Source organism: Psammomys obesus, unplaced genomic scaffold (genome assembly GCF_907164565.1).
Source record: "Psammomys obesus unplaced genomic scaffold, mPsaObe1.curated_primary_1811, whole genome shotgun sequence".
Lineage (NCBI taxonomy): Eukaryota > Metazoa > Chordata > Mammalia > Rodentia > Muridae > Psammomys > Psammomys obesus.
The window spans coordinates 16,018,792-16,043,599 of record NW_026596109.1 but is presented as its reverse complement, the minus strand read 5'-3'; the positions used below and the strand labels follow the sequence as shown (position 1 = coordinate 16,043,599).

At 44.0% G+C, this 24,808-nt stretch overlaps 1 protein-coding gene across 4 annotated transcripts in view; it reads right to left on the bottom strand.

Annotated features, from left to right (window-relative positions):
- The window catches only part of Sptbn1 (spectrin beta, non-erythrocytic 1), a 169,192-nt gene that overhangs the window by 77,775 nt on the left and 66,609 nt on the right, over positions 1 to 24,808 (bottom strand). The window contains exon 1 of one of the 4 annotated variants that reach the window (XM_055628922.1): positions 17,844 to 18,380. The exons of the other annotated variants lie outside the window; for them this stretch is intronic. Coding sequence (XP_055484897.1) covers positions 17,844 to 17,952 — 109 coding nt within the window. The 5' untranslated portion in view covers positions 17,953 to 18,380. Of the gene's footprint in view, positions 1 to 17,843; positions 18,381 to 24,808 lie in introns of those variants that run through there. 4 annotated transcript variants of the gene reach the window in all.

Genomic DNA, 24,808 nt, shown 5'->3' with positions numbered 1-24,808 from the left:
ATCACACATACACAGAAGCACTCAGCACCACGAGACAGTGGCTCAGATCAAACGAAATCATCAATATGAATAAAACCCTGCTTCTCTGGTGCCAGATTTACAGCGTAGGGGCTAGCAAGCAAAAGCAGGTTTGCAGTTTTACAATATTAACAAGCATGGACAAACCCCTGTAAAAATTGTACACAATATGGGGAAACGGTGCCCTGAAAAATGTACATAGAAGCTGGAAATCTTTACTTAGGCTAGGAAGCAGCCAAGCCTCAAATACAGATTACCTACTTTACTCGAATGTGGACATTAGACAAACAGCCAGTTGGGCCTAAACTTCACCATGAATGGCAAAGAAGGTAAAAGGTTGAAAATCAAAAATATTCAGCAGCTGGGCTGTGGCAGTGCACACCTTTAATCCCAGCACTCGGAAGGCAGAGGTGGGCAGATCTCTGTGAGTGCCAGCCTGGTCTACAGAGCTCCAGGACAGGCAGGGCTACACGGTGAAACCCTGTCTCAAAAAACTAACCAAAACCAAAACCGAACTAAACCAAACCAAAACAAAACAAAACCCACCACCACCATTCCCAAAAAAGAAAAGAAAATTCAGCAAACTGAGGACCTGAACTTTAAACGATCACTGTTCCACACAAACCGTACTTCATATTCCAGGGTAATACTGTCAATTTTTGAAATTGTTCCGGTGTCAATTCCCAAGAAGAGAAGACCATACTTTTAACTCAAAAAACCTCTCCCTCAGTATCATCACCCTTCACTCTGTGACCTTACAATTCATATATGGTAACGACGAACAGATCAGAAAACTTAGTACTGTTTATTGAGCCTCTTTTCTATCAGGGTCATCAAAATAGATTATCCGATGCATCTTCTGAGGTAATACAAGTCTAGCCTGCCATGCTGACTTACCATGCTGCCCCTCCCTGACCATTTATGAACCAGTCTGGACAAAATCAAGAATCTTGACCTCTCAAATCAAAGTTCTCCCAAGTCACTGAAAATGCTAATTTGAGATCTAGAAAATCACAGACTAAGAAATTGGGTCTTCTCAGAAATTATCACTCAAAAACAAACACACACACACACACACAAACACACACACACACACTCGAAAGCCAGTGTAACAAAATGTTGTGGGTTTTTGTTTTGGTTTGGGTTTTGGTTGTTAAAAAAAACAAAACACCTCAGTCTCAAAGCAGACCATCTGGGTTGGAACTCTGACTAGCTGAGCCTCTCTGGCCAATGTGCCCTCTGTGCCTCCCTCTTCATGATGGAGATAATACCTCACTGAGATTTGCTAAGGAACACAGGGCACTCAAACTGTACCTGCGCAAGAGAAATATCCACAAGTTTTGTTTGGCTGCTTTTGGGAATACTACAGCTTGCTGGCACTAGACTTTTGGCAAGCACGTCCCACGCTCTGACAGTGTGCCTTCCCATTTTCTTTCCTGTTCCTTTACAGTGCACTGTTTCCCTACAGGACTGGTTCTTTGATCTCAGAGAACAGGACAATTGTTTAGACTTAGGTTTTGTTGTTGTTGCTGTTTGTTTGTTCTGGGGTTGGTGGTGCTTTCTGTTTTTTCAGCTGTTTTTTTTTTTTTTTTTTTTTTTTTCTGAAAGCAGTGGGCATATAAACTACCTTGGGGGAGCATTCAGGCAAATCAAAGTGACCAAAGTATCGCAGTGAATTTATTTACAGAAGCCTTTAAGTTTGAATTAGATGACCTATAGCCCTCGCTAACCTGCAAGAAAACTAACATACCAGCCACTTAATGTCACTTTGCCAACACTGGCTTCTAAGCAGGAGATTCTCTGGATCCGTGCCAACATTAATTTATAGTTGGCTAACAAAATGGAGGCAAAAATCCCAAACAACAAGCATGAACAATTGAAATGGGGAAAAAAAAAAAAAGGGCATCTCATATCCTAGGTAAATTCCCCCACCACACTCCAGTTTTATGAATCCCTCTGTTCATAACTTACCTCCACGCACCTATCATCACATAAGCCTCCTCATGGTTCTGTCAATTCTGCCAAAATTATTCTTTTACATCTCACGATCCAGGTGAAAAGATAGCTTGCACATCTTGAAACATTTGCCATTTCTACCTAGTCTTCTCTTATAAAGTGTAATTTCAGATAGTGGCTGTCCTTTATACACCTGTGTTTCCACTGTACTTAGACTGTAACATGCCTGCTCATCGTAATACCTGCTTCCTTCTTGTACATTATGTGCAACTATTGTACAATGGTGCAACCAGTCTGTGGCAGACAGTCTGCAAGGGTGCAACAACTAGAGTACATTACAAGCAACTGCCTTTGAAGCTTTGTCAGTTAGGCTTCAAACAATGTTTTAGAAGCCACAACTCATTCATCAAAACAGAGTAGAAACATTAAAGCAGTAAGCAGGGCTGACAGCCTCCTTCTTGAGCCTATATGTATTCCAACATCAACATTCTAGCTTTACTTGAGCCAAGCCAAGGCAGTGTATCAGAGAAAGGAAGATCTGGGCAACACGGTGATTAAGACAGAGGCCTTCTTCCTAACCCTGCCCCACCCTGTCAGCATCTACCCACATTGTTTGTCTTATGCTACAGACAATTCCTATCTTAGGAGAAGGGAAAAAAACAAACAAAACCCAAGGCTCTCTGTTGGAACAAAGCCTCCTTAATATACGTAAACAAAATTTTCCTTCTTTGGTTCAGAGGACTGTAGACTGATTCAATGAGTTCTTAACAAGATACACCCTGAAGTGGAGCAATCTGGCTGCCATTAAGTCCTGCAAGTACCTCACCCACCAGTTCAACGCCCTCATGACCATGCCCAGGGGGTCTATAACTGTCTCTATGTTCAGAAGGACCCTGACTCAGGGAATCCCAGTATCGCCTAAAATGAAGCTAGCCCAAACTTCACCTTCTAAATACCTTTCTTGCCTACACGAAGACTACTATTAACATGCGAGTCAGTGATGCCCTTGAAGGCATGTAGAGGCCAAAGGCAATGATAAGCACATTATCTGACGGCAATTGTTTTTATGGAAGGATTTAGTCATCAGCAACAACAGCTTTAAGTTTTGATATCTGAAAAACCTTTTTTCTAGCTGTGTAGTCAGCCTGTAGTTAAGTTAATGTAGCCTTTCTAAATTTCCGTGACTCTGTCTAATACCTAAAAAGAAAAATCAAATATACAATGCTTTGAGTTTAAGGCAAAAACTTAGAACAATGAATTCTATCTACAAAGGCTGACAGCTGTGTGCTCCATGATTTGCTTTGTGTTGCTGCCTAATAGAAAATAGGCTTTTAGGGCCTAAGAAGATACTCCTTGCTCTGAAAAGCAGGCACCTGACTTCAATCCCTAACACCCATTTTAAAAACAGCAATGAAGTGAATGAGCGAACAACTTGGGCAGTGTGTGCTTATGACACCCAGCACTGGGGAGGTTGAGAAAGATCTTCAGTGGCTGCCAACCCAGCCTTGTTCATAAGCACCAGGCCAGCGAGACTGGCCTCAAAAACCTGGCCTCTACATGCACACATATGTACCACATATGCATACATAAGTGTGTGCCTGCACATCATGAACACTTACACCTGTATATACTTATACACACAGACACAAAGAGGAGAAAAAATAGGCTTTTACTTCAAAGAAACGTTGAAACCAGCTTTGTTTTGCTGTAGTTTCACCTACTGTTAGTTACCTACTTGTTTTATCACTTGCCAGCTATTTTTTTTTTTTTTTCTCTAGAAACATTTCACCTTACAAGTCTCAGGTTTCTCAATCCACAGGACAGGTATGATAACACCTACCTCACAGGGTGTCTGAAAGGGTGAATACTGTGTGTGAGGGCACCGGTTTACACCTAGCTTATGCTGAAAAGCACCTCCCACCTTTCTCTGAGAGTCACATTCAGTGCAGCAGCTTGTGGTTTAACTTTGATACCACAGGTATCGGTACAATTTGGTAGCAAGGGCGTGGCTTTCAATCCCAAACCAGATGGCACTAGTCATGCCTTTCATAGCGGTTTACCATGTGCCCAGTGTGAGCATGATCCATCCTAATTCACAGGATGGGGAACTCCAGCAGCAGCTTCACAGTAACTGGTGGCTTTCTGACCCCGGGCCAGAAGAGCTGACCTCCAGAGGACGGAAGGAAACCATGTCTTAAATGCTACCACTCTGTGAGGATTTACACTACTCAATGCTAGCCTGCTCTGCATGATGAGTAATTAGTTTTAGGACAGAGCTATGTAGTGAGACCCTGTCTGCGGGGATGAGGAGGGGAGGGAGGGAGGGAGGGAGGGAAAGAGCGGCAGGGACTGTGGCTAGACAACTTCCAAATGCTGGCTACACCCAGTCACACCCAGGCCCTCCCCACCTCTGGAAGGAGTGTGTGTGCAATAATGGTTTAAAGCTACTCGGGCCCTGTGAACTAGCAGGTGCGGGCCAGCTCTACGCCAGCAGCTGCTCGAGAGCGGGCAAGTTGCTTCATTCCTCCCTGAGCAACCTCACATGTAAACACAGATGATCTCTGTTCTTAGTTCTAGAATTCTTCAGAGCCGAAGTGGAAAAAGAACGCATTCAGTAAATTGTAAGGAAGCCAGGTGCACTGGGAGGTTGAGGCAGGAACCCTGAGTTCCAGACTACTGTAGGCAACACAGAACACCTGTCTCAAGAAACCAGCGTAAAGAAAACACAGAACTGAATAAAGAACAGTCGAGTGTGTCTGGTGCGTAGAGCACTCAGGAAATGTTACTGTCAACAGAACGAAGCCTCTTCCACCAGCAGGAACATGAGCGACTGAGGAGACATAAAAGCAGACTTGGCATCTGTCTTCCCCACATAAAAATTCTGTATTTGGTTACAGCTGGGTACCGTTCACAGAGGGTTGACAGGCAATGAAAGTATCTGATCCTCACAGCAACCCAAAGAAGACATTCTCTGCTCGGCAAGTGTGGAAGCCTACCTTCCCTCTTTTATGAACATCTACTCAAATCCTCAACAAAACTCCTATCTTGTCTCTTGACTTGGTGAATTCTTGAAGGTGGAAAGCGAAACTGTATTCCTGTGAGTCCAGCTGCATAGTGGAGCTGTAGACTGAAGCCCTTCCACAAGCAGAATATTAATCAGAGGTTGAATTATGCCAAAACCATTATTCTAATGACCAGGGCTTCTAGCCCAAGAGCAGTCTCATTTACACTGTGAATTCCCACTAGAAGAGAAACAAACAAACAAACAATAAAAAAACAAACAAACAAAAACAGACCAACCAAACAAACCAACCAAAAAAGTAAGATCACACATGGACTTCTGAATTACCAAGAGACCAGCGCCTCACTGCCCCTTCCTCAAACCTTGACAGACACCAGGGCTGCTCCCTAACAAAAAGAAAGGAACTGAGCCAATGACTTAATTAAGGAGTGCACAGGAAATAAGGAAAGAAAAGCCTGGGGACAACAGATGGTGAAAAGGGTCCCCATGGGGTCTTCCACTCTAAACTCCCACCTTCAATTGTACTTCATCTCCCCAAGAAAAGTTGAATGAATTTACTACCTCAATAAAGATGACAGTATTATGTGATCAAAAAGCCCTGTCAAATAGGTCATAGTCTGGTCTGATAAGTGACTTTAAACAGTTTCCTGTGTTTCAAGTAAAAAACCACCTAATTTTTTAAATCATGTATTTGCAGAGAAAAAATATATAAAAACTATTTTAAAAATGGAGTTGGGGGCTGGGAGATACCAAGGACTAGGGAGCAGTTTGGGGTCAAAATTACTTCAAAGAAGGTGAGTATGCACATTAATGCGTTATTTACATTTCTGAGGCCTGCCTCTATTTGATCAGCGTGAGTCACCTACCTGGCTTCCACACAAGCATTACTCACGCTGCAGGCCCTGCAGCGACCGCACATGTGCAGTGTGAAGAGCTGGGTTTGCTTTCCAGTCACACAGCACACCAATGTGAAAGGCTGCCACACCCAGAAAAATGGATCCAGTTTCACAGGATGCACTGTTGAACACCTGTTGCCAGGAAGCTAGATGATAGGCTTTTTAAGCATTACACTCAACAGCGGAAGAAAAGAGTCAATGGGAGACAGCTAATGCCTAACTCTAGCCAACTATATCTATCCACACATTTGTATTTTTATTTAGAGATTTCCCTCTCTACCCCTAATAGCAATATTAAGAAACACAGTACCTTACAGTTGTTCTTAAGAATACATTCACAGCCAAGCGCTGTGGAGCATGCCTGTAATCCCAGTACTCAGGGAGGTAGAGGCAGGCGGATCTCTATGAGTTCTAGGCCAGCCTGCTTGACAAATCAAGTCCAGGACAGCCACGGCTACACAGAGAAACCCTGTCTCGAAAACAAAAACAAGAACAACAACAACAAAAAGAACACATTGACAGGCAGTACCTGAGCGGATCCTTAAGGGCAGGGATTCACTGGGATCACACTAGCTTTCATTTAATTAAAAAAGCAAACAAGCTTAGCCCAGACCTTCCGAAAGTTAGACTTTGATCACATCACAGAAAAAAAAAAAAACATCATCTGGAATGATTAATTCTTTCATTCAACAGTTCTAAGTAGCTGTTAGAGCCACCTGTTTTCTTAGGGGAGGCAAGGCAACCAGGACAAAAAAAACAGCTTACTTTGATACCTTTCTGTGTATTACTGTTTCCCTTACTCCACCATCCCATCATGCTGGCTAGTTTTATGTCAACTTGACCCAAGTCAGTCATTTGGGAAGAGAGAAATTCAATTGAGAAAAGATCTGCAGCAGACTGGCCTGTGGGCAAGCCTGTGATGCCTTTGAGGCATGACTGATGTGGGAGGGCCCAGGTCACTGTGGCAGTGTCACCCTGGTTTAGTGATCCTGTACTTAAGAGAGAAGACCGAGGAAGCCACCGGGAGGCAGGCCACTTAAGCAGCACTCCTCCATGGCTTCTATTTCAGTTCCTGCCTCCTTATTTCCTTGAGGACAGACTGTGGTGTGGAACCGTAAGCTGAAATAAATACTCTCCTTCCACCAAGATGGCTTTAGTCATGGTGTTATATCACAGCAACAGAACCTCTAAGACAGCCCCCTTCATCATGAAACACATGCTGAGGAGAAGAAATAGCTTTCTAGTGATCCTTGTAGAAATTCATTGTGTCTCTGTCTCCCTCTCCTCATTGTTCCCCAGGATGTTCACAATCTTTACCTAAACAAAACATCTAATATCCCCACACACAGAGAGACATTCCTGTATGTGGAATGTTCAGTGCTCTGGTAAAGCAAGCTCAAGGTACAACAGATTCCACTTAATCTCTGTAAGTATCCCAAGGGCCATTCTTTCCAGATGAGGAAAATGAGGAAAGTGAAGTCACCAATAAAACCAGGATTGAATGGCAGCTTTGGTATTCATAATGCATGTGCTTTCTAGACTCCTCCCGCTTCGGAAGAGATAAAGCCCTGCACAGTCACCCCCTCATCGTCAGGTTCTGACACTCCTTCCAGGGCTCCCCTGGCTCCCAGCACAGAGCACACAGGTGGGAATTCACCTGCACACTCATTCTTTGCAGGTAACACCGAACCTCTTCTCTGCCGCCCAATTTAACTATCAGGATAAATGTCTCCTTCAATACAGAGTACTGTGTTCAAGCACTAGAAACACAGTAAGTTCACGTCCCAGACACAACACACAGAACCTACTGACCTACAGTGACTCACAAGACCCGTCAGTACAAAAAATTACACATCGAAACAGAAGAAAGGAAGAATGAAGCAAGCCCTTAAAGCAGTGGTTCTCAACCTCTGGGTTCCATGGGGGAGGGGAGGGCCACATATCAGATATCCTGCATATCAGATACTTACACTGTAGTTCCTAACATCGGCAAAATTATAGTTATGAAGTAGTAGCAACAAAATAATTTTATGGTTGGGGGTCACCATGGTATGAGAAACTGCATTAAAAGATCAGATCATTAGGAACGCTGAGTACCACTGATTTACGGTTTCTCTTCCATAAAAAAAGAAAACTAATTTTAAAAATGGCGATGCCACATACTTTTAAGAGACTTTGATCTTCTACGTCTTGGCTGTATCAACTGTGTATCAGTGCTTCCAAAATAACGTCTACAGTTTGTAAAAGGATTCAGATTAAACACACAAAACATCCTTTAAATTGGTTTTTGTTGGAAAGTTATCTATCTACAAATTTCTCCTGTAAATGATCTCAGATAATGACAGTCTTTACATTCTCCATCAGAGGAAAATGGAGCCTTTGGCCTATTTATGGTTTCCTCACATAATGGTGTGTCTTAGCACTTGCTCCTCAAATTAACTTTCCACTCGCATCATTTCACGTTAGAAAGAGATGAGAGGCCAGGCCTTTCATAGGCTTTTGTGAATATAGTCCAAGTACAGAGCAGCCTGTGTCTCCATGCTTCTGTGCACTGCACCGCTGCTTAAAGGTCCCACGCCTCCTGCAAACTGCATTGAGGCCAGAGGCTAACATCCCTGCGGAGGTCGGACAGCAGCGCTAGCCACCCGGCGTCCCGGTTTACTTTGGGTACCTCTATAACAGACGGGGCTCTGCGAGCACTGAGTCCCAGATTACTTTGGGTACCTCTGTAACAGAGGGGGCTCTGAGAGTGGGGACTGAATTGCTCTCTAGCTCTGGCAATAACTGCTGTAGATGCTTTTCATGAATTTGGGAGGAGTCACCATGGTTACCCTCAATCTACATCAAAAGTCACCTGGCCAAAGAGGCTCATTAGCATTATGTTCCTTTTAAATAAAAAAAGTACATGATTCAGTTGAGTGCATCTCTAGGCAAGCTAAACACTCTTTGAACACACAGAAGGAAACCACACCCAGATGGGAGGGTGTGGGGGCAGGGACAGGGGAAGGAGATGGGGAGGGCTAGAAGTTTAAGCACTGTACTTGATCGATTAGCTAATAGCTGAAATCATCACCGTGGCTGCTGTGGGTTACTGAGCACTTAAGAAAACATTCAGAGACAGGTAAAACATAGTTCTCAGGTTTACAAAGTCAAGCTGGAAATATTTGCCAGGATTCAAAGAAATAACTATGTGAAAAACTTAAGATGTAATGTGAAGTAAAATGTAAAAGGATACACTGAATTTATTTGATTATAATATGTATGTGATATGAATACTACTGGAAAGTTTTATTTTAAGTTCTTTTGAGAATATAATAATACTGATAACGTTACCTATTAAACATGCTAGGGGAACACAAAGGAGCCAGACATTTAACTCTGTCCTTCAGTCACCCTCAACCAACTGGGCTGGCCAGACCACTCGACTGGTAAACACAAGCCTAACTGCTGGAGTTCGATACCCCTTCTACAGTAGGAGAAAATAACTCATCCCTGCAAGTTGTCCTATGACCTCCATATGCATGCTGTGCTATACACTCATGCATATATACACATACACACAAATACAAATTAAAAAAAAATTGGGGGTGGAAAGATGGCTCAGTGGTTAAGAACATTGTCTGTTCTTCCAAAGGGCCCGGGTTCAATTCCAAGCACCCATGTGGCACCTTATAATCACTTCCTAAGGGCCCCAGCTTCTGCCTATGCCCCTCCTTTAGGGAGAGTCTGCAGAGGTGTCAGTCAAGACTCTGGGTCACTTACCTCCTCCAGCCCTTTCTTTCTCTTTGAGGACACGACGACGTCTGGTCAAAAGATAAAGAGGTGCTTTCTCTCCTACCTAAGTTATTAGCAACCACTTTTAGAACTTTAATTGCAGATTCAGAAAAAAATAAGCGCCTATGAAATAAAACAGACACTTAGTATATTTTGAATGCACTAACAAAAAACACGAAGGTGCCAGTAGGTAAGTCTGGTACGCATGAGGCTGTACCGAGGCTAACCGGAGGCAAGAGCAGCAACACTGAGTACAGGCCACTCCATAGGAAGAGGGCATGGACAAGAGTCACTGTCCAACACGGGCTTTCTCTGATTAATTAAAAAACGGTTTAGAGCTGGAGAGACTGATCAACCATTAAAAGCATCGCGGGCCTTGCAGAGGACCCAGGTTCAATTCCCAGCACCCTCATGGTGGCTCACAACCATCTAAAACTCCAATCCCAGGGGACCCAACAAGTGTGCACACACGGCGCACATAAACGCATGCGCAAACTTGCGAAGCGAAGAACCAGACAATCGATTTTTTAAATCTTTTAATCTGGCCAGGTGTGATCGTGCTTGTCTTTAATCCCAACACTTCATGGGCAAACGTGAGCAGATTTCTGGGTTTGAGGACAGACTCGCTGACAAAATGAGTTCTGCCAAACCAGCTACCGCTACACGGCGAGATCTGCCCATTAAACTAACAAGCAAACAACCAAAGCTTTAAAAAAAAAAAAAAAAAAAAAAAAACCTTTCAATCTCCTAAAGAAACATGAAACTTTAACTACTACACACTTGTTCAGATTACTTTAATAAATTAAACAAACAAACAAAAAACTATGTATAACATGAACTATATGAAAAATACAAACTTCAACCCTCGAGGTTGTAATCTCTCTTTTTCTGTTCTTTGCCTCCATTTCCAAGACTGTTTCTTAAGCTTGAAATTACATTAAAACCCTCTTGAGGATCTTGCTAAAATGGGGTCTGACCCAGCAGGTCTGGGGTGGACCTGAGTGGCTGCTCATTTCTAGCAAATCGGGACCATGTCCAATAACAAGGTTCCAAGTGCCTTGTGGTAAACTTGGCACCCCAACAAATGCCTCCTGCATCCTCTTATGAGCCACACCTTTCAAAACACAGCTCATGGTCAGGAATCAATAACTGTCTTTAAATTTAAAACAAACAAAACCCCAATGGGATGCAGTGGCTCAACAGCCCCTCCCCTGTCTGTCTCTGTCTCTCTGTTCCCTTTCTCATTCTGCTCTCCAGGATCTAGCCATTTGGGAAGCTGCTTCCTGGAACAGGTTTATTTTAAGTTTGCTTTCATTTGTTGGTCAGCCTAGGCTGCACCTTCACCCACACAGTTTCCAACCAGATGACCAAAGCTCAGAGAAAAGCAGCAAATATGTGCAAATAACAAGAAACAAGTGCTTCAATTTAAAGTCAGTTTTAGTTTACTTAAAAAAAAAAAAGGATCCTTCTTGCTTTTAGTTAAAGTACACCACACTGACCAACTACTAAGCTTCCAAATGGCAAGTTCTATGGATTCATTAAATGACTTAACACTGTCAAAGTTTTAATTAAACTAATCAGGCAAAGTTAGAAACATGCCCTTATCTTTCATTTCACCATTTTTTTTTTCTAATAGCTGGACCTCAAAGTCAATTATGAAGTTGCAAGCGTGTGGGCATGAGGGGGCTGGGGAAAGCCCACAATCTGAAAACATGCTGGCTTTTTAAATCTGTCTGGGTTGATAATCTATACCAATATAATTCCAGCAGAGCAAACTGAAGGCTGTGGATACCCTTAACTGAACATGTAACTTTGTCGTGATCCACATTGATTTCCAGCAGAGAAAGCTAAAACCCAAACCACCACCCAAGTCAGAACAACACTGGGGGGTTTTCTTGCCGTCCGTTTGTACATTTAAGGTTTCTTTAAAGGGGAATACAATAATAGTGGAGACAATAGCCAAACTTTGGACTTTCAATAGTACCTGCACGTTTTCAAGGAAGCTTGAAAGAGTGTAGCGTTTGCTGCCCAACACCACCCTGCTAAATTCAACCCCAGAAGTTACTCTGAGAGGGAGCCAGAGTGGGATCATCAGTGCAGGGTTGTGGCCAGGCGCCACCCACCATTCCAAGGGGCTGGGATTTTGCTTTTGAGGTTATTTATCAGGCATATAGCGATAAAAGTGCGTACTGAACCGTTCTCAGAGCCTACACATCCTATTATCTTGAGCTCTTTCCATCCCCTCCTCCTGAACTCCAGGGTAGAATGAGGTAACTGACCCAGATGGCAGTGGCAGGGCTTACAGTTAGTGGCTTCCCTAATTACAGCAGGATAGAGCCCACTCCTGGCTACCCAAACGCCTTTTTCCTATTACACAACTTTATTCACTTCTCAGTAAGAAACCAGATTTTATGCCCCTTCCTTCATGGAAGCAACTCAAGGAATGTGCGAAGACTACCTGGCAAGCTGGTTAAAAATACTTATTTTGGGGATATACCACAGAGTTCCAATTTATACCTTAAGGTGAGAATTTTTATTTCTATCAAGTTCCCAAGATAGGTTGAGACTATTACTTAGACTATTACTCCCTCTTCTTGAGAGTTTCAATTTGAAAGCCTCTTCAAATGAGGTAGCCCATGCTCTTAACAACTATTCAGTGGCTTCTCTGAATGGGCAGGTCTATGAAGGGAGCTAGCCTGATCTTTAGGCGCCTAGATGGAGGAAATAAAATAGAGGAAAAACAAACAACTAAAGGTACAATAAAAAGCAATGTGTGAAAATCACAGCAGAATGACCTAGTATTGTGAGTTTAAATTTTAGGGGAGGGAAACCTAACGGGTTTTGACTTTCATTCTTCCTGGGAAAACCATAAGTGAACTTAACTTCTAAATAACGACCTGGCTCATGAAGTTATTCCAGTGGGGGGGGAAAAAAAAACAAAAACAAGTGGAGGCTGAGAATGATGAAAAAAAAGTCAGGCAGGTTCATGGAGCTCTGCTCAGTGGAGTATGTATCTAGCGCTATATGGGAAATGATACTTGGATTCACATTCTAATGGAACCAAATCCTAAGATTTTGTAGAGTCAGCTCTCACTTCCTAGGGCCTGACTTTCAGGAAGTAAGCCCGGACCTGATAGCAGACCTTCCTAGGCATAAGGAGCACCTTCACACCTTCCTGAGCCTTCTGTAGCCAGGCTGCTGCCCTGCTGCACTCCCTCTGAAGATGCCTGCCGCCTTCCCTGTCTGTGGAACTGACCTCTAGGAGTCTGACCATTGCATCTGGTCTACTGTTCCCTTGGTCACCTAAACTGAAGTCTGAGCAGCTCTCACACATACAAATCGCCCACACACATTGGTGGGAACTACAAGAGGGTTGTCAAATCTGGGGTCAGAAAGCCTGAATTCTGGAGAGCTAGCCTCATACAGACTGATCTAAAGACAATTACTTGTGTCTATTTATCTGCCCACAGGATTACTGGAACAACAACAACAACAACAACAAAAAAAAAAAAAAGCCTATTTACTTGAAATTTACTAAGCACTAGCTCTCATTCTAAGTACTTTAAGAAAATCTCTTAAGTAAAATGATATATATTAAAGTTTAGTGTTGTAACAATAATTATAACCACAAAGCTATTAGGATTTAATCCTGAGATAAAAGTGGTGAAAGGTTTTATTTGATTTGGTCATTTGCCCCACAAAATCATCTGAGGCACATTAACAAAAACAATATATCACATTTCATAAAATCACTAAAAGGTTCTCATATAAATCCTACCCCTAACATTCCTACCAAAGAGGGAAAAAAAAATCATCTGCTGCTGGAGATGTCTTGTGACTTTATTAGAGGATCAGGGTTTGGGTCCCAGCACCTGCATGGCTCTTAACTGTTTCTGATAGCTCTTGTTCCAGGGGCTCTAACACCCTCTCTCTGGCTGCTACAGGCATTGTATACACACAGGCCATCTGCACTCACACATATGCAGCGAGGACACTCAGACACAGAAGATAATATTCGGGTCTAGAAGGTTGGGTCAGAGATCGAGAACACCTACTGCTCTTAGAGAGGACCCAGGGTTAGTTCCTAACTGAACCCACATGGTGGCTGACAGCCACCTCCAAGTCTACTTCCAGGAGGTCTGACACCCTCTTCTCAAGTCTGTGTTCCCAAGGTACACATGCACTGTGCCTACATACATTCAGGTAAAACATTCACACACAAAGTAAATCTAAAAGAGAATGTCACCAAGCCTGCTTACTGAACATTTCTCTTTAAGACCTTGGTTGCGGACTGTTCTTCCCAGCAAACAGAAGTAGACTTAGAAATTTTCTTTCTCCAAAGCTAAAGAAACTAGGTAAAGAAAATATTTTAAGTCACACAACAAACCAAAAGTTTACCAAAAACTTAAGAATAAATGTTTTTCTCTGTCTAGAGGTAGTGGCGCACACCTGTAATCCCAGAACTCAGAAGGCAGAGACGGGTAGATCTCTGTGAGTTCAAGGTCTAGAGAAAGTTCCAGGACAACCAGGGGTATGCAGAGAAACCTTGAAAAGATAAACAAATAAATGGGGTTTTTTTGTTTGTTTGTTTTGTTTTTATGAGAAAGTTCCAGGACAACCAGGGTTATACAGAGAAACCTTGTCTTGAAAAGATAAACAAATAAATTTTATTTTTTTATGATTCATGGATAGAAAATCAGCACAAGAGCAAAGAAAATAAAATAACCATGGTGGTAGACCCCTGTAATTCTAACATTCTTGAAAAGTCAAAACAGGAGGATGAGGAATTTAAGGCTGGACTCAATTATGTAGTGAGTTTGAGACCAGTTTGGATTATATGAGACCCTATCTCAAAAATGGTGGTTCAGTAATAGAAAGGGGAGACAGGGAATTAAGGACTGGTAAGATAACCCAACAGGTAAATGAGCTTGCTGAGCAAGACTGATGAACTGGGTTCAATGCTCAGGACCCACATAAAAGTTGAAGGAGGTATCCTACTCCACAGAGCTGGCCTCTAACCTCTGCACACAATCACGTACATGCACAATATAAATAAATATACTGCGGCTTTTTATAGTGAAGACATTGGAAAGACTGGAGTACAGTTGCCAGCTATCACACACGGTGGGTGACACAATCCGTAATTTCACCTCCAGGGGATCCGACACTCTCTTCTCACCTCCAAGGGTACACACATGCACACACACACACACCAGAGAGAGAGAGATGGAATGAATGTGGAAATGAACTCCATGGTCTGAAATTTACTGTTCTTCATACCAAGACTCCTGCTCAAACTCATCAACCAGAAGCTGCAGAAAGCACTTCTCCAGAACGGTGGTAACCATAGAGGAAGGTGCAAAGAAGATAAAAAACTTTATTGTCATACTTTTCCTCTAGATTTCGCCTTTGCTACAACCTCACTGCCACAGCTGATGGTCAGTGCTCTGGGGTGAAAGTGAGGTAAGGAGGAAGACAGCAGCCAGGCTAGAGACTGGTCAAGGAGCTGGAAGAGGAAGGCCACAGTATCGGGCCATTTGCAAGAGTCCCTGAATGCCAAGCTCGAGAGTGTGTAATTTTTCATATGCAGTACACATGAGAACACAGTGGGAGACTAACAAGGCACAGTATTCTGCCATAGCGACTAAGCTGGCAGATGTAAAACTAAAGGGAAGGTATCTGAACTTCTGTAATAACAGGTTTCTAAGCATGAGGCTGGATCCAATCGTTTCAACTTTTCTCCCTTATTAAAAAAGAAAGCAACAACAAAATGAATCAAACAAAACTTTATAACACACTGGTTGACCTAAAGAAAGCAATAATTCAATTCAGCAGGTGGAAACATGAAAGAGAGTTGAGCACTGGCGGCTAAGGTTACATTTTGGAGATGGAGACCCTGACCTCTCTTGTGCCATAAACTTCAGTGTGATTAAGAAACAAACAAACAAACCAAAAAAAAAAAACAAAAAACAAAAAACCCAGTATCTCTCAGTTCCTTAAACTAATGAGATTTCCCCCCCACACTTACTCACTGGCCCATAAATCTCTACACACACTGTTATCTAAACAGACCAGATTCCCCTTACTATCAGACTTCGCTCAGCTAAACTCCAATCAACCACATCCAGCAAAAACTAGCACTTCCCAGACATAGTTGGTAGATATATAAATTTACACAGAAAGCATCAACAAAACATCCCATACACTGAGTGACAACTAAGAAAGACCATACCCAGAAGTAAAACGGCAGACACCTCAGCAGGCAAAAAACTTAAATCAGCACACAGAACTGTGTTACCAAAAATAATGTCTACAAGAACAACAAATATTAGAACTCCATACCAGGGCCCAGAAGCAGAGAAAGGTTCTATCAAAATTCTCAAAAGGTTTAAGGCACAATCCACGCTACTTCTGACCAGGGCACTGTGCTGGGTGAGTCTACCTTGATCCTCCCTATCTGAAAGTTAATTCACCCATCTCAGTTCCTCAGCACAGGTGGTTTTCTGTTATAGAAATGCCAGCACTAAACTTATGCAACTCAAAACCACACTCTTTAAAAATAAAGTTAACTGGAGCTAAAGCAGGGAACAAAGGTTACTTCTAAAATTTTTGTGTACTTAACACCCAACTTAATGCCTACAATTTTTCAATGAGATTTCCTTGAGGAAAAGCACATGAACTAAAATATGGGGGGAAGGGGCATTTGTGTAATTTTTTTTCAGTGTGTTTCCTTGTCCGGAGAGGACAGTTAAGACATTTCCTGTGGGTAAGCTCCACCCTGCTCAGTCAGTTTACAACCACACTTAACCCTTTTAGAATAACAGCCTTTGTTACGGGTGGGTCTGCGTGTGCATTCCACACACATCCTTTTTATATTTTCTACTGTTTGATGGTTTTTCCTGAAACTACACAGCATGAACAGGCTAGAGACTAACGATGAGTATTTTGACTGAATCCCACAGGTACTTCTTAAGGGTCCAGGCCAAAGGGAAAGAAAAGCACTCTGATCATCTCAGAGTAAGGCTCCTGAAAGACCTAGAAAATGGATGTGCTTCCTGGTCACTACTTGCAAGCTCGTAAGTTTTCAAACAAGCAAATTCCAACTTCAAAGGTTCAAAGAGACTTAACTGATTCCCCATTGCCAATGGCCTTCCTCTGAGTTGGCTGCTGAAGGAATGCAGCAACACCTAGCAAATCTTTAAAATCACATCCTGTTCTGCCTCATTTTCGGAAACAAGTCAGTGCTGTCAACTACTTTACAAGACGAGTATACCAATGAATGAAATGTATCCCCACTTCCCAATGAGAACCCACTAGGCCACGCTGCTTCCTTCCTTACCTCCTCATTTAGGTCGGAGTTAAACACAGTCTTCGCATATTCTTTACAGTACCGGGGATATTCCTACCTATTACCTGATTCTAAGGGCTTCTAAGTGCAAGCTCTGCTTTCAGCTACAAACTTTTACTTTTTACACGTCGCTGACCGCGGCCTGCTGGCTGGTCAGAGACAGGCCAGGGCTCCAGGCAGAAACACAACACACTACTCTAGGATCGTGCTCTCCATAAAAACACCTGGGGTAAAATACTGGATGTATTCAATCTTTCGAGCTTGGCACAGACTCCAGAAAATGCCTGTAATTGATCCAACTAATCCAACCCATAGCCCTGGAATGACAATAAGTGGCTATTATTATAAATTACATAGCCCACCGAACTGATGGGAAAGCTGTCCCCCAACACAATACACCAAGAGTTAAAATTAGGCTTCGGAACTAAAACTGTAATTTACCAAAGACTTAGGAACAAAAAGACCACTCCCTCCTCCCCTTTGCTATTGTTCCACTGGACTGGGTCTGGAACCAAAAACATACTAATGGATCTAGTAACATTAATCTCCTAAGATCCGAAGGGTGTGTGTTTCTGCATGTGTGTTCAACTGGAACTGGGATACCTGAGAACTAGAGCCTAGAACCGAAAGGTACCGAAGGTAAGGACTCCAAATGGTGGCTATGGGGCAGTTCGAGTAACTGCCTACTTTAACTCCTCAGTGAGGTGCTCACAGCCAACCTGAGGCTCTGTGGTTGCCATAGGGTACCGTATGGCAGAAATAAAGCTTCAGAAGGCACCAGGATCCTGGCAGAATAGCAAGCAGGCCTGGCCTTTGGCAGCGGACTTACCTTGGAGCTGTTTGAATCTCCCTTCCAGTTGGTTGTAGTTGTAAGGCACCTGCCCGGTGTAGGCCGGCGACAGCGGCCCGGAAATGCTGGACGTCCTCTGCAATTCCATTACGCCTGACCTAACGTCCAGGCCAGCTGCACGGTGGAATCCCGCTCCGGCCCCCTTATACCCCCATTCAACTCCAAGCAGCTTCCGCGGCTCCGCTCCCGCGAAAGGGCTGGACCTCAAGCCAGTCGCATTCCGGTCTGTCGGAAACGGGTGCAGGGTGATCTGATAGGGAGCTGGCTGCAGAGTCCACCTTAGCCTGCCTGGCGGAGTTACCACCCCGGCATCTAATCCCCTGTGGATTTCCTTCCTTGTGTGGCCCTTGCCTGGAAGCTAGAAATAAATTGCCCGGCAGGGCGGAGGGAGAAGGGAAGGAGGGAAAGGAGGAAAGAGGCACGATCCTACTGGAAAATATTTTAAATATGGCCAACCCTAAGCACGCTGTGCTCCTGCTCGCAGAGCAGCGCACACCTCCCGCCCGCTCGCCCGCCCGCCCGCTGGCCGGTTTGTAATTTAATCGGTAGCTGCGGTGAGTGGCGCGGTGATGTCACCTGATTAGCATAACAGCATTGTGAAGGAAACGCAGGCCGAACCACGCGGAGGGGCGCACACAGGCCGACCTTGCAGACCCCGACCCACGCGGCTAGGCCCCACAAAGCTGCTGGAATTACAACGTTTTGTTGAGCGCTCCCGCCTAACAGAAGTCTCCGATTACTATCTCTCCAAAAGGGTGCTGGCCCCGGAGGCGGGTCAAAGCCCCGTAGCCCCGCCGCTGTGCACCTGGGCGCAGGCAGCCACTGCGCGGGCGCCAACCGCGAGCACAACCCAGCCTGGCGCCTCCGTAAGTCAAACAAAGTCCGTCCGGGCACCCTACAGAGCACAGCCCGCAAAAATGAGAACTAGGCCCGCTGGAAAATCTCCTCAGCAGAGACCCTGCCGTTACTGCCGTACATTTCTGAGTGATGTGTCCTGTTAGTAACTCCACGCAAGGAAGATTTATCAGGCTACCGCGGTGCAAGGCATTGTGGGAGGAAGGTACACAGGTAAACACCACCCCAGGATCCCTGGTCCCGAGAATTTTACCGTCCTGTGGAAGGGAACAGCAATCATCTTCAAATCTTAACTTTGATTTGTTTACCGAAGCCTCTAAGCTTTTGGTTTTCTCTAGTTGCTTCCCTCACCCTTGTCTACTAAAAAAATAAAATAAAATAAAATCCTATGTAGAAAATAACGTGATCAAAATATATCCATGGGAAATAACTGACTCTGGTCCTATCCTCTTCTCACGTTTCCCCTCACTACAAGCAGCAGATCAATGATAAACTTGGCATTTCCAGCTTGGAACTCTGCAGCAATTACTACAGAAGGTAACTTCTGCATGATGTTGCTCTGGTATGTGGAGACGGAAGGTGGATCACAAGTTAAGCTAACCTGTTGTGCCCGTAAGTTCCAGGCCACCAGGACTACACTGCAAGGTCCTAATTCAGACTTTGCTTCCTAAAAGATTCAGTGTGCACCGAAGATGTGGCGGAGCCACCCTTTGGTGACCAGGGCTAGGGATAAAGGCAAAGCCTGCTAAATGCTCATCTCTGAACAATCCCAGCTCCTTTTAGCCACACAGCTGTGTTTCTAATATGTCTACAGTGTCAATTTCTAGCTCCCAAGGTAGTCCAACCAAAAAGATACAGAACATATTCCAAAGCCCTCCTCTCTCTGCCAGTGATCACTTGAGCAAGACAGGCTAGCTAAATGATAGGTCTTCATCTAATAACTTTGGAGACAGCCAAGCTTGCTCATTACTCACGGCCTCATAAGAAACCCTGGACTTGCAACCTCAGTGTTAATACTGAGAAATAAATCTCTATAAAACCACTAAAGTTGTATGTGAAAAGTACCCAAACTCTTCAAAATACAGTATTTTTCAAAGCTCACCCCTCCTTACATTGTCTCCCAACACATCAAGACTATAAAGTATAATGGAAAATTATTTCAAAGGGGAACTTTTTAACAGACAGCCCTTCACTGTTAAATATGCCAGTGATGTCATGAGTCTTTCTCTGAGTGTCCAGCTACAGCACAGAAAAAAAGATTACAAAGTGATCGGCCATCTGAAAGTTTTTATTGTTTTTTTAATTTTTAAGCCACTTAGTAAAGAACTTGTGAGTCACTCAGTTATCCCCCTTTAAAGCTCTCTCCGGTATGGAGGAATATATTAAACAAGCTTTCTAATTAGCCAGGTTATATGCAGTGTAATGGGAAGGAATAGTGCAGCCACCCTCAATCCTAAAATGCTGAGACTGGGAAAACAAAAATAAAAAAATAAAAATACATATAGTTAGTGACTGCATCCAAGTACCATAAAGAAAGGTTTTGAGGCTAAATAAGGGGTTAGTAACTCCACAGCAACATCCATTTGGTGGGGCAGGGCCAAATGAAAATGGGACACAATTCTGAAGGCCCACCTGTCCACCTCTAACTCAGCAGCTGGGAAAAAGTAGAGGATGGCCAGAGATATTATCTTTCTACTGACAATTGGGCTGCATTTATACTGTTCAGGATGTGCAAGGCATACACTGCTGTTTTCCAGGATTCAAAGAAAACTGGGAGACTTGCTAGATAAAAGGCATGGGACAAGATACAGGCAAATACTAAAAAATACACGAAGAGTTCAGAGAACAAGGAGGCCACACCTAGCTTGAAAGGGTCAGTAGGAAGAACCCCAGGAAACACTAACATCTGGACTTGTTCCTGAAACAGACACAATACACTGGAAAGAAGATGAAGCTTCCTCGTGTAACTGCTAGAGGAATGGGACAGGCAATGTGACTGGCTAGCTGGAGCACAAAGGAACTGCCAGTTTGCGAGAAAAGCATGGAAACGAGCTAGAATCAAGCATGGGCTTGGAGAACTGAGGCAAAGGAGAACAGGGTCTGCACTGGGCTCTAGCAGTGATTAACCTGGCAGATAAGAGAGACTGAAGGCAACAAGACACCTGCGTGATTAGTGCAACTGTCCAGGTCAAAGGGCCCATTAGGGTGTGGCGACAGGGTTAAAAAGGAATGGGCTGATGTAAGAGTTCACCAGCAGAACTCTGGGAACTAATCAAATGTGAGATGTTGAAAGGCTATTCAAGAAGGATTGCCATTAGAGACATGCAGAAGAAATGATGAACTCTTCTTTCTGGCAGGCCAACCCTTGAGTCACCTGCGACACCACTAGATGACATGTTCATAGTGGTCAGGAATGGAGAAGTAGAGATCAAAGCTGAACATACACTCTGGAGCACAGGGGAAGAAGGGATTTAGGGAGCTGGGCCCAGTCGCACGCCTTTGATCCCAGCACTCTGGGATGCAGGCAGATCTCTGTGAGTTCAAGGCCAGCCTGGTCTACAAATTGAGTCCAGGACAGCCAAGACAAAACAAAAGGTTGATTCCGTGGAGTTACAATAGGAAGGGAGGAATAAGGCAAGACGCTAAGTAGGGATCTGGGGATGATATGGCCTTAGAAAAAGAAAACAGTGGATGACTATAGCTGTAGCTCAGGGGTACTAGAATCCAACACGTGATGCCAAAGGACAGCATCACGTACTACAAAAGAAACTGGGAAATAAGACAGACAGTAAGCTAGGGGTGGATTAAACAAACTGATCAAAACCAGTAAAAGCCTGGCTACCAGAATGAATGAAGAGAAGAGGTGACAGCCAGGCATGGTGGCTCACCCCTGTAATCCTAGCACTCAGGAAGACAGAGGCAGGTGTATCTCTGTGAGTTTGAGGCCAGCCTGGTCTGCAAAGCAAGTCCAGGACAGCCAAGGCTACATAGAGAAACCCTGTCTCAAAAACAAACAAATCAGGGAGGAGAGAGGGAAGTGAAGGAGAGAGAAAGAGGAGAAGAGGTGAATGAAGGTCAGAGAGCCAAGAGAAGAGAGTCTGAGCAGGGCCCAGTCAAGCCTAATGTCTGTGCTAAAGTTTCAGCCACTCCTGAGTTGGCACAAGTAGGAAAGATGAGAAAACAGCTGAAGAGTGGAGCCATCAACCTTAGCTAAGAGGAGGCACATCTTTGGTAGGGGAAGGATGAAGATGTCCTGAAGAGGAACCAAACTTAAGGGAGCTTAGTCTTAACTGAATAAATCATAAGGCCCTGACTTACCAACAGTTTTATTTTTTAGTATCTCAGAATCTCCAAGACCCTCACCAACGGATGGAAATGTGCAGGGATGTCAAAGAGAAGTTCTCAGCACGCTTAACCAGCTTTCTGTAGTAACAGACTGCACACTTTTAGTTCATCTCATTTTTTTTTTTCCTCATCTAACTGCTACTGCTCACCCAGGCCAGGGGACAGACTCTGATAAATGGTTGTGCCTGTCTTCTAATTGCAGCCAGATTCTAAGGTGAACAACAGAAAGCTATGGCTGGTAAGGCAGCCAGAGGAACAAAACAACGGAAGCCCACAAAGGCTGCGTGTAGATAAAAGGTAGCCCTGTTTCTATAGCCATCTGTAGACAAAAGCAATTAGAAGCAACAGGGCATGGTAGAGGTGCAGAGCAGTTAGTGCACAGGCTCATCCTAATATCCAAGCGCCACCAACAAACTTCCTAATTTGTGTATAGCATCTAAGCTTTCCTGGGGCCTCATAATCCTCATCTATAAACCAAACAGGTTGGGATCTATGCTCATAAAAATTTCTGCATACCCTAAAAACAGTCATCTGTCATATGAGTGCCCTAGTCTTGGGTTTCAGTTTTTATAACTGTAGTCTCAGTTCAGTCTTCGCGTACAAGAAATGGTCATGTGGTGGTTTGAATGAGAACTGCTTCCACAGGATCACACATCTGAATGCCTGGTCCCCGCTGGTGGAACTGTTTGGGAAGGACTGTAAGATGTGGCCTTGTAGAAGGGTGCTTACCCTGGGGTGAGACTGGAGGTTTCAGGGGCCCAGGCCATTCCAGTTAGGTGTCTTTCTCTCTGTCTTATGCTTGCGGATCAGATATGAGCTCCCGGCCTCTGCTTCAGTGCCCTGCCCGCTGCCATGCCCCTCCCTCCCATGGCGGTTAGAGACCCACCCTTACAACTGCAGGCTCCAATAAACTCTTTCTTAACGTTCCTCGGTCACGGTGTCTCTTCACAGCAATAAAGAAGAACTAAGATGGTCATAAAGCCACCAACATGCTCTGTAGCTTACAGTAAGTTTTCATGGGCTGTGTGAAGCTCACGTTAATCCAGCACTTAGGAAACAGAGGCGTATGATTTTTGTGAGTCTGAGGTCATCATAGTCTACACAGAGTTCCAGACCAGCCAGGTTGACATAGTGAGACCCTATCTCAAAAATTGGAAAAAAAGAAGTTTCACACATATATTCTTAAGTGACTAATTATGGTGTGGTATCACGTTTGCATACAAGGCATGTTTCCTTACCCAGGGCTACATAGCTGGTAAGTAGCAGAGCCAACTGGTCCATCCCCACGCTGACCAAGTACAATATACTCTCCAGATCTTTGTTTCTCTAGTATTCTTAGAGTCTATCTAGTCTAATAAACAATGTTTCTAAGCTTTGAAGAAAAGCTCAAAGTCTGTATGAAGGTGAGCCTGAAATCCGTGTGCTTCCACAAACAAACTCCCAAGGCACCCTTTAGATCAGAATTAGACAGTCTTTACTAGTTCACACAAAACTTGCTACTTTGAGCGCTCTGGTGTGAATAGGATTTGTTTAGTTTTATTTGGTTTTGTTCCTCTTTTCATACTTGATGGATCTGTACTCTTAAGATTCTATAGGATTTAGCATGTGGGCTGTGAATGAGAACTCAAGGGGGTGAGATTAAGGCTCTTTCTGAGCGCCTTTATGCTGCCTTGGGGTCAGGAGATGAATGCTTTTCCTGCATTATAGCAAGCTTGAAAGGGTCAACATTGATGCTCATTTCCTGAAAATCCAAACATTAAGAAGACTGAAGATGTCTGGGAGAGGATGGTTAAAATGCTAAGATGTGACAGGCGCTTGTACACATCTAATCTGCGGACTTGGAAAAGCAACCCAGAGCTGGGAAGAAGTGCGAAGAGAAAGTGAGGTTCCCACACAAGCAACTCTGAACTGATGCCTTACACTGCCCTTCCCAAGCCTGCCTTTCAATCTTTTCATTCTCTTTTTCTTAAGGCAGAGCTGCACTCTGTAGTCCAGGCTGACCTGCAATTTAATGACCCTCCTGCTTCAGCCTCTTGACTGCTGGAATTACAGGTATGAATCACTACTCCCAGCTGCTTTTCATTCCTCATTACTGTCAAATCCCTGGGACAGATAATCACAGACAATTTCTTCTTTTCAATAGACAGGAATGGTATTACTAAAATCCTCTTCCATTGATGGGTGAGTCGGGAGAAGCAGGCCCAAGTCACACCACGGCATCTCACCCTGGGAAACTGCTGCACATTTCCCAACTGCCTTATGCCAGGCTCTTACTGCCTTACCTCTCTGGCCTATCTACTCCAGTAAGTAGTCACACAGCCCGTGCCCTTCTGCTTAGCTCCCCCCATTAGGAAAAACACACTCAAAATCTCCCTTTAGGGGCAGGCAAGATGGCTCAGCAGGGAACAGCGGGGCCGGCCTCCAAGCGTGAAGATTTGCATTCAGTATCAGGGACTCCCTTTCAGGAAAGAGACAACTGACTCTGGAGGTTGTCCTCTGACTTCAACATGTGTGCTCAGACATGTGCACCCACCCATTCGCACACACACAGTAAAATCTTGCTTTACTACTACAAAACAGTAACGCACAAGTCTGATCACCATCGTACAGACGAAGAAGCAGGTTACAAAAGTCCCATGTTTCTTTCGGGCCAGGCTGCCATATCTGTACTTCAGGACTTAGGTTAACCAAGAGAAAAACTGAAGGAAAATTAAAGGCATTTTCCCACCTGTAACAATTACTAG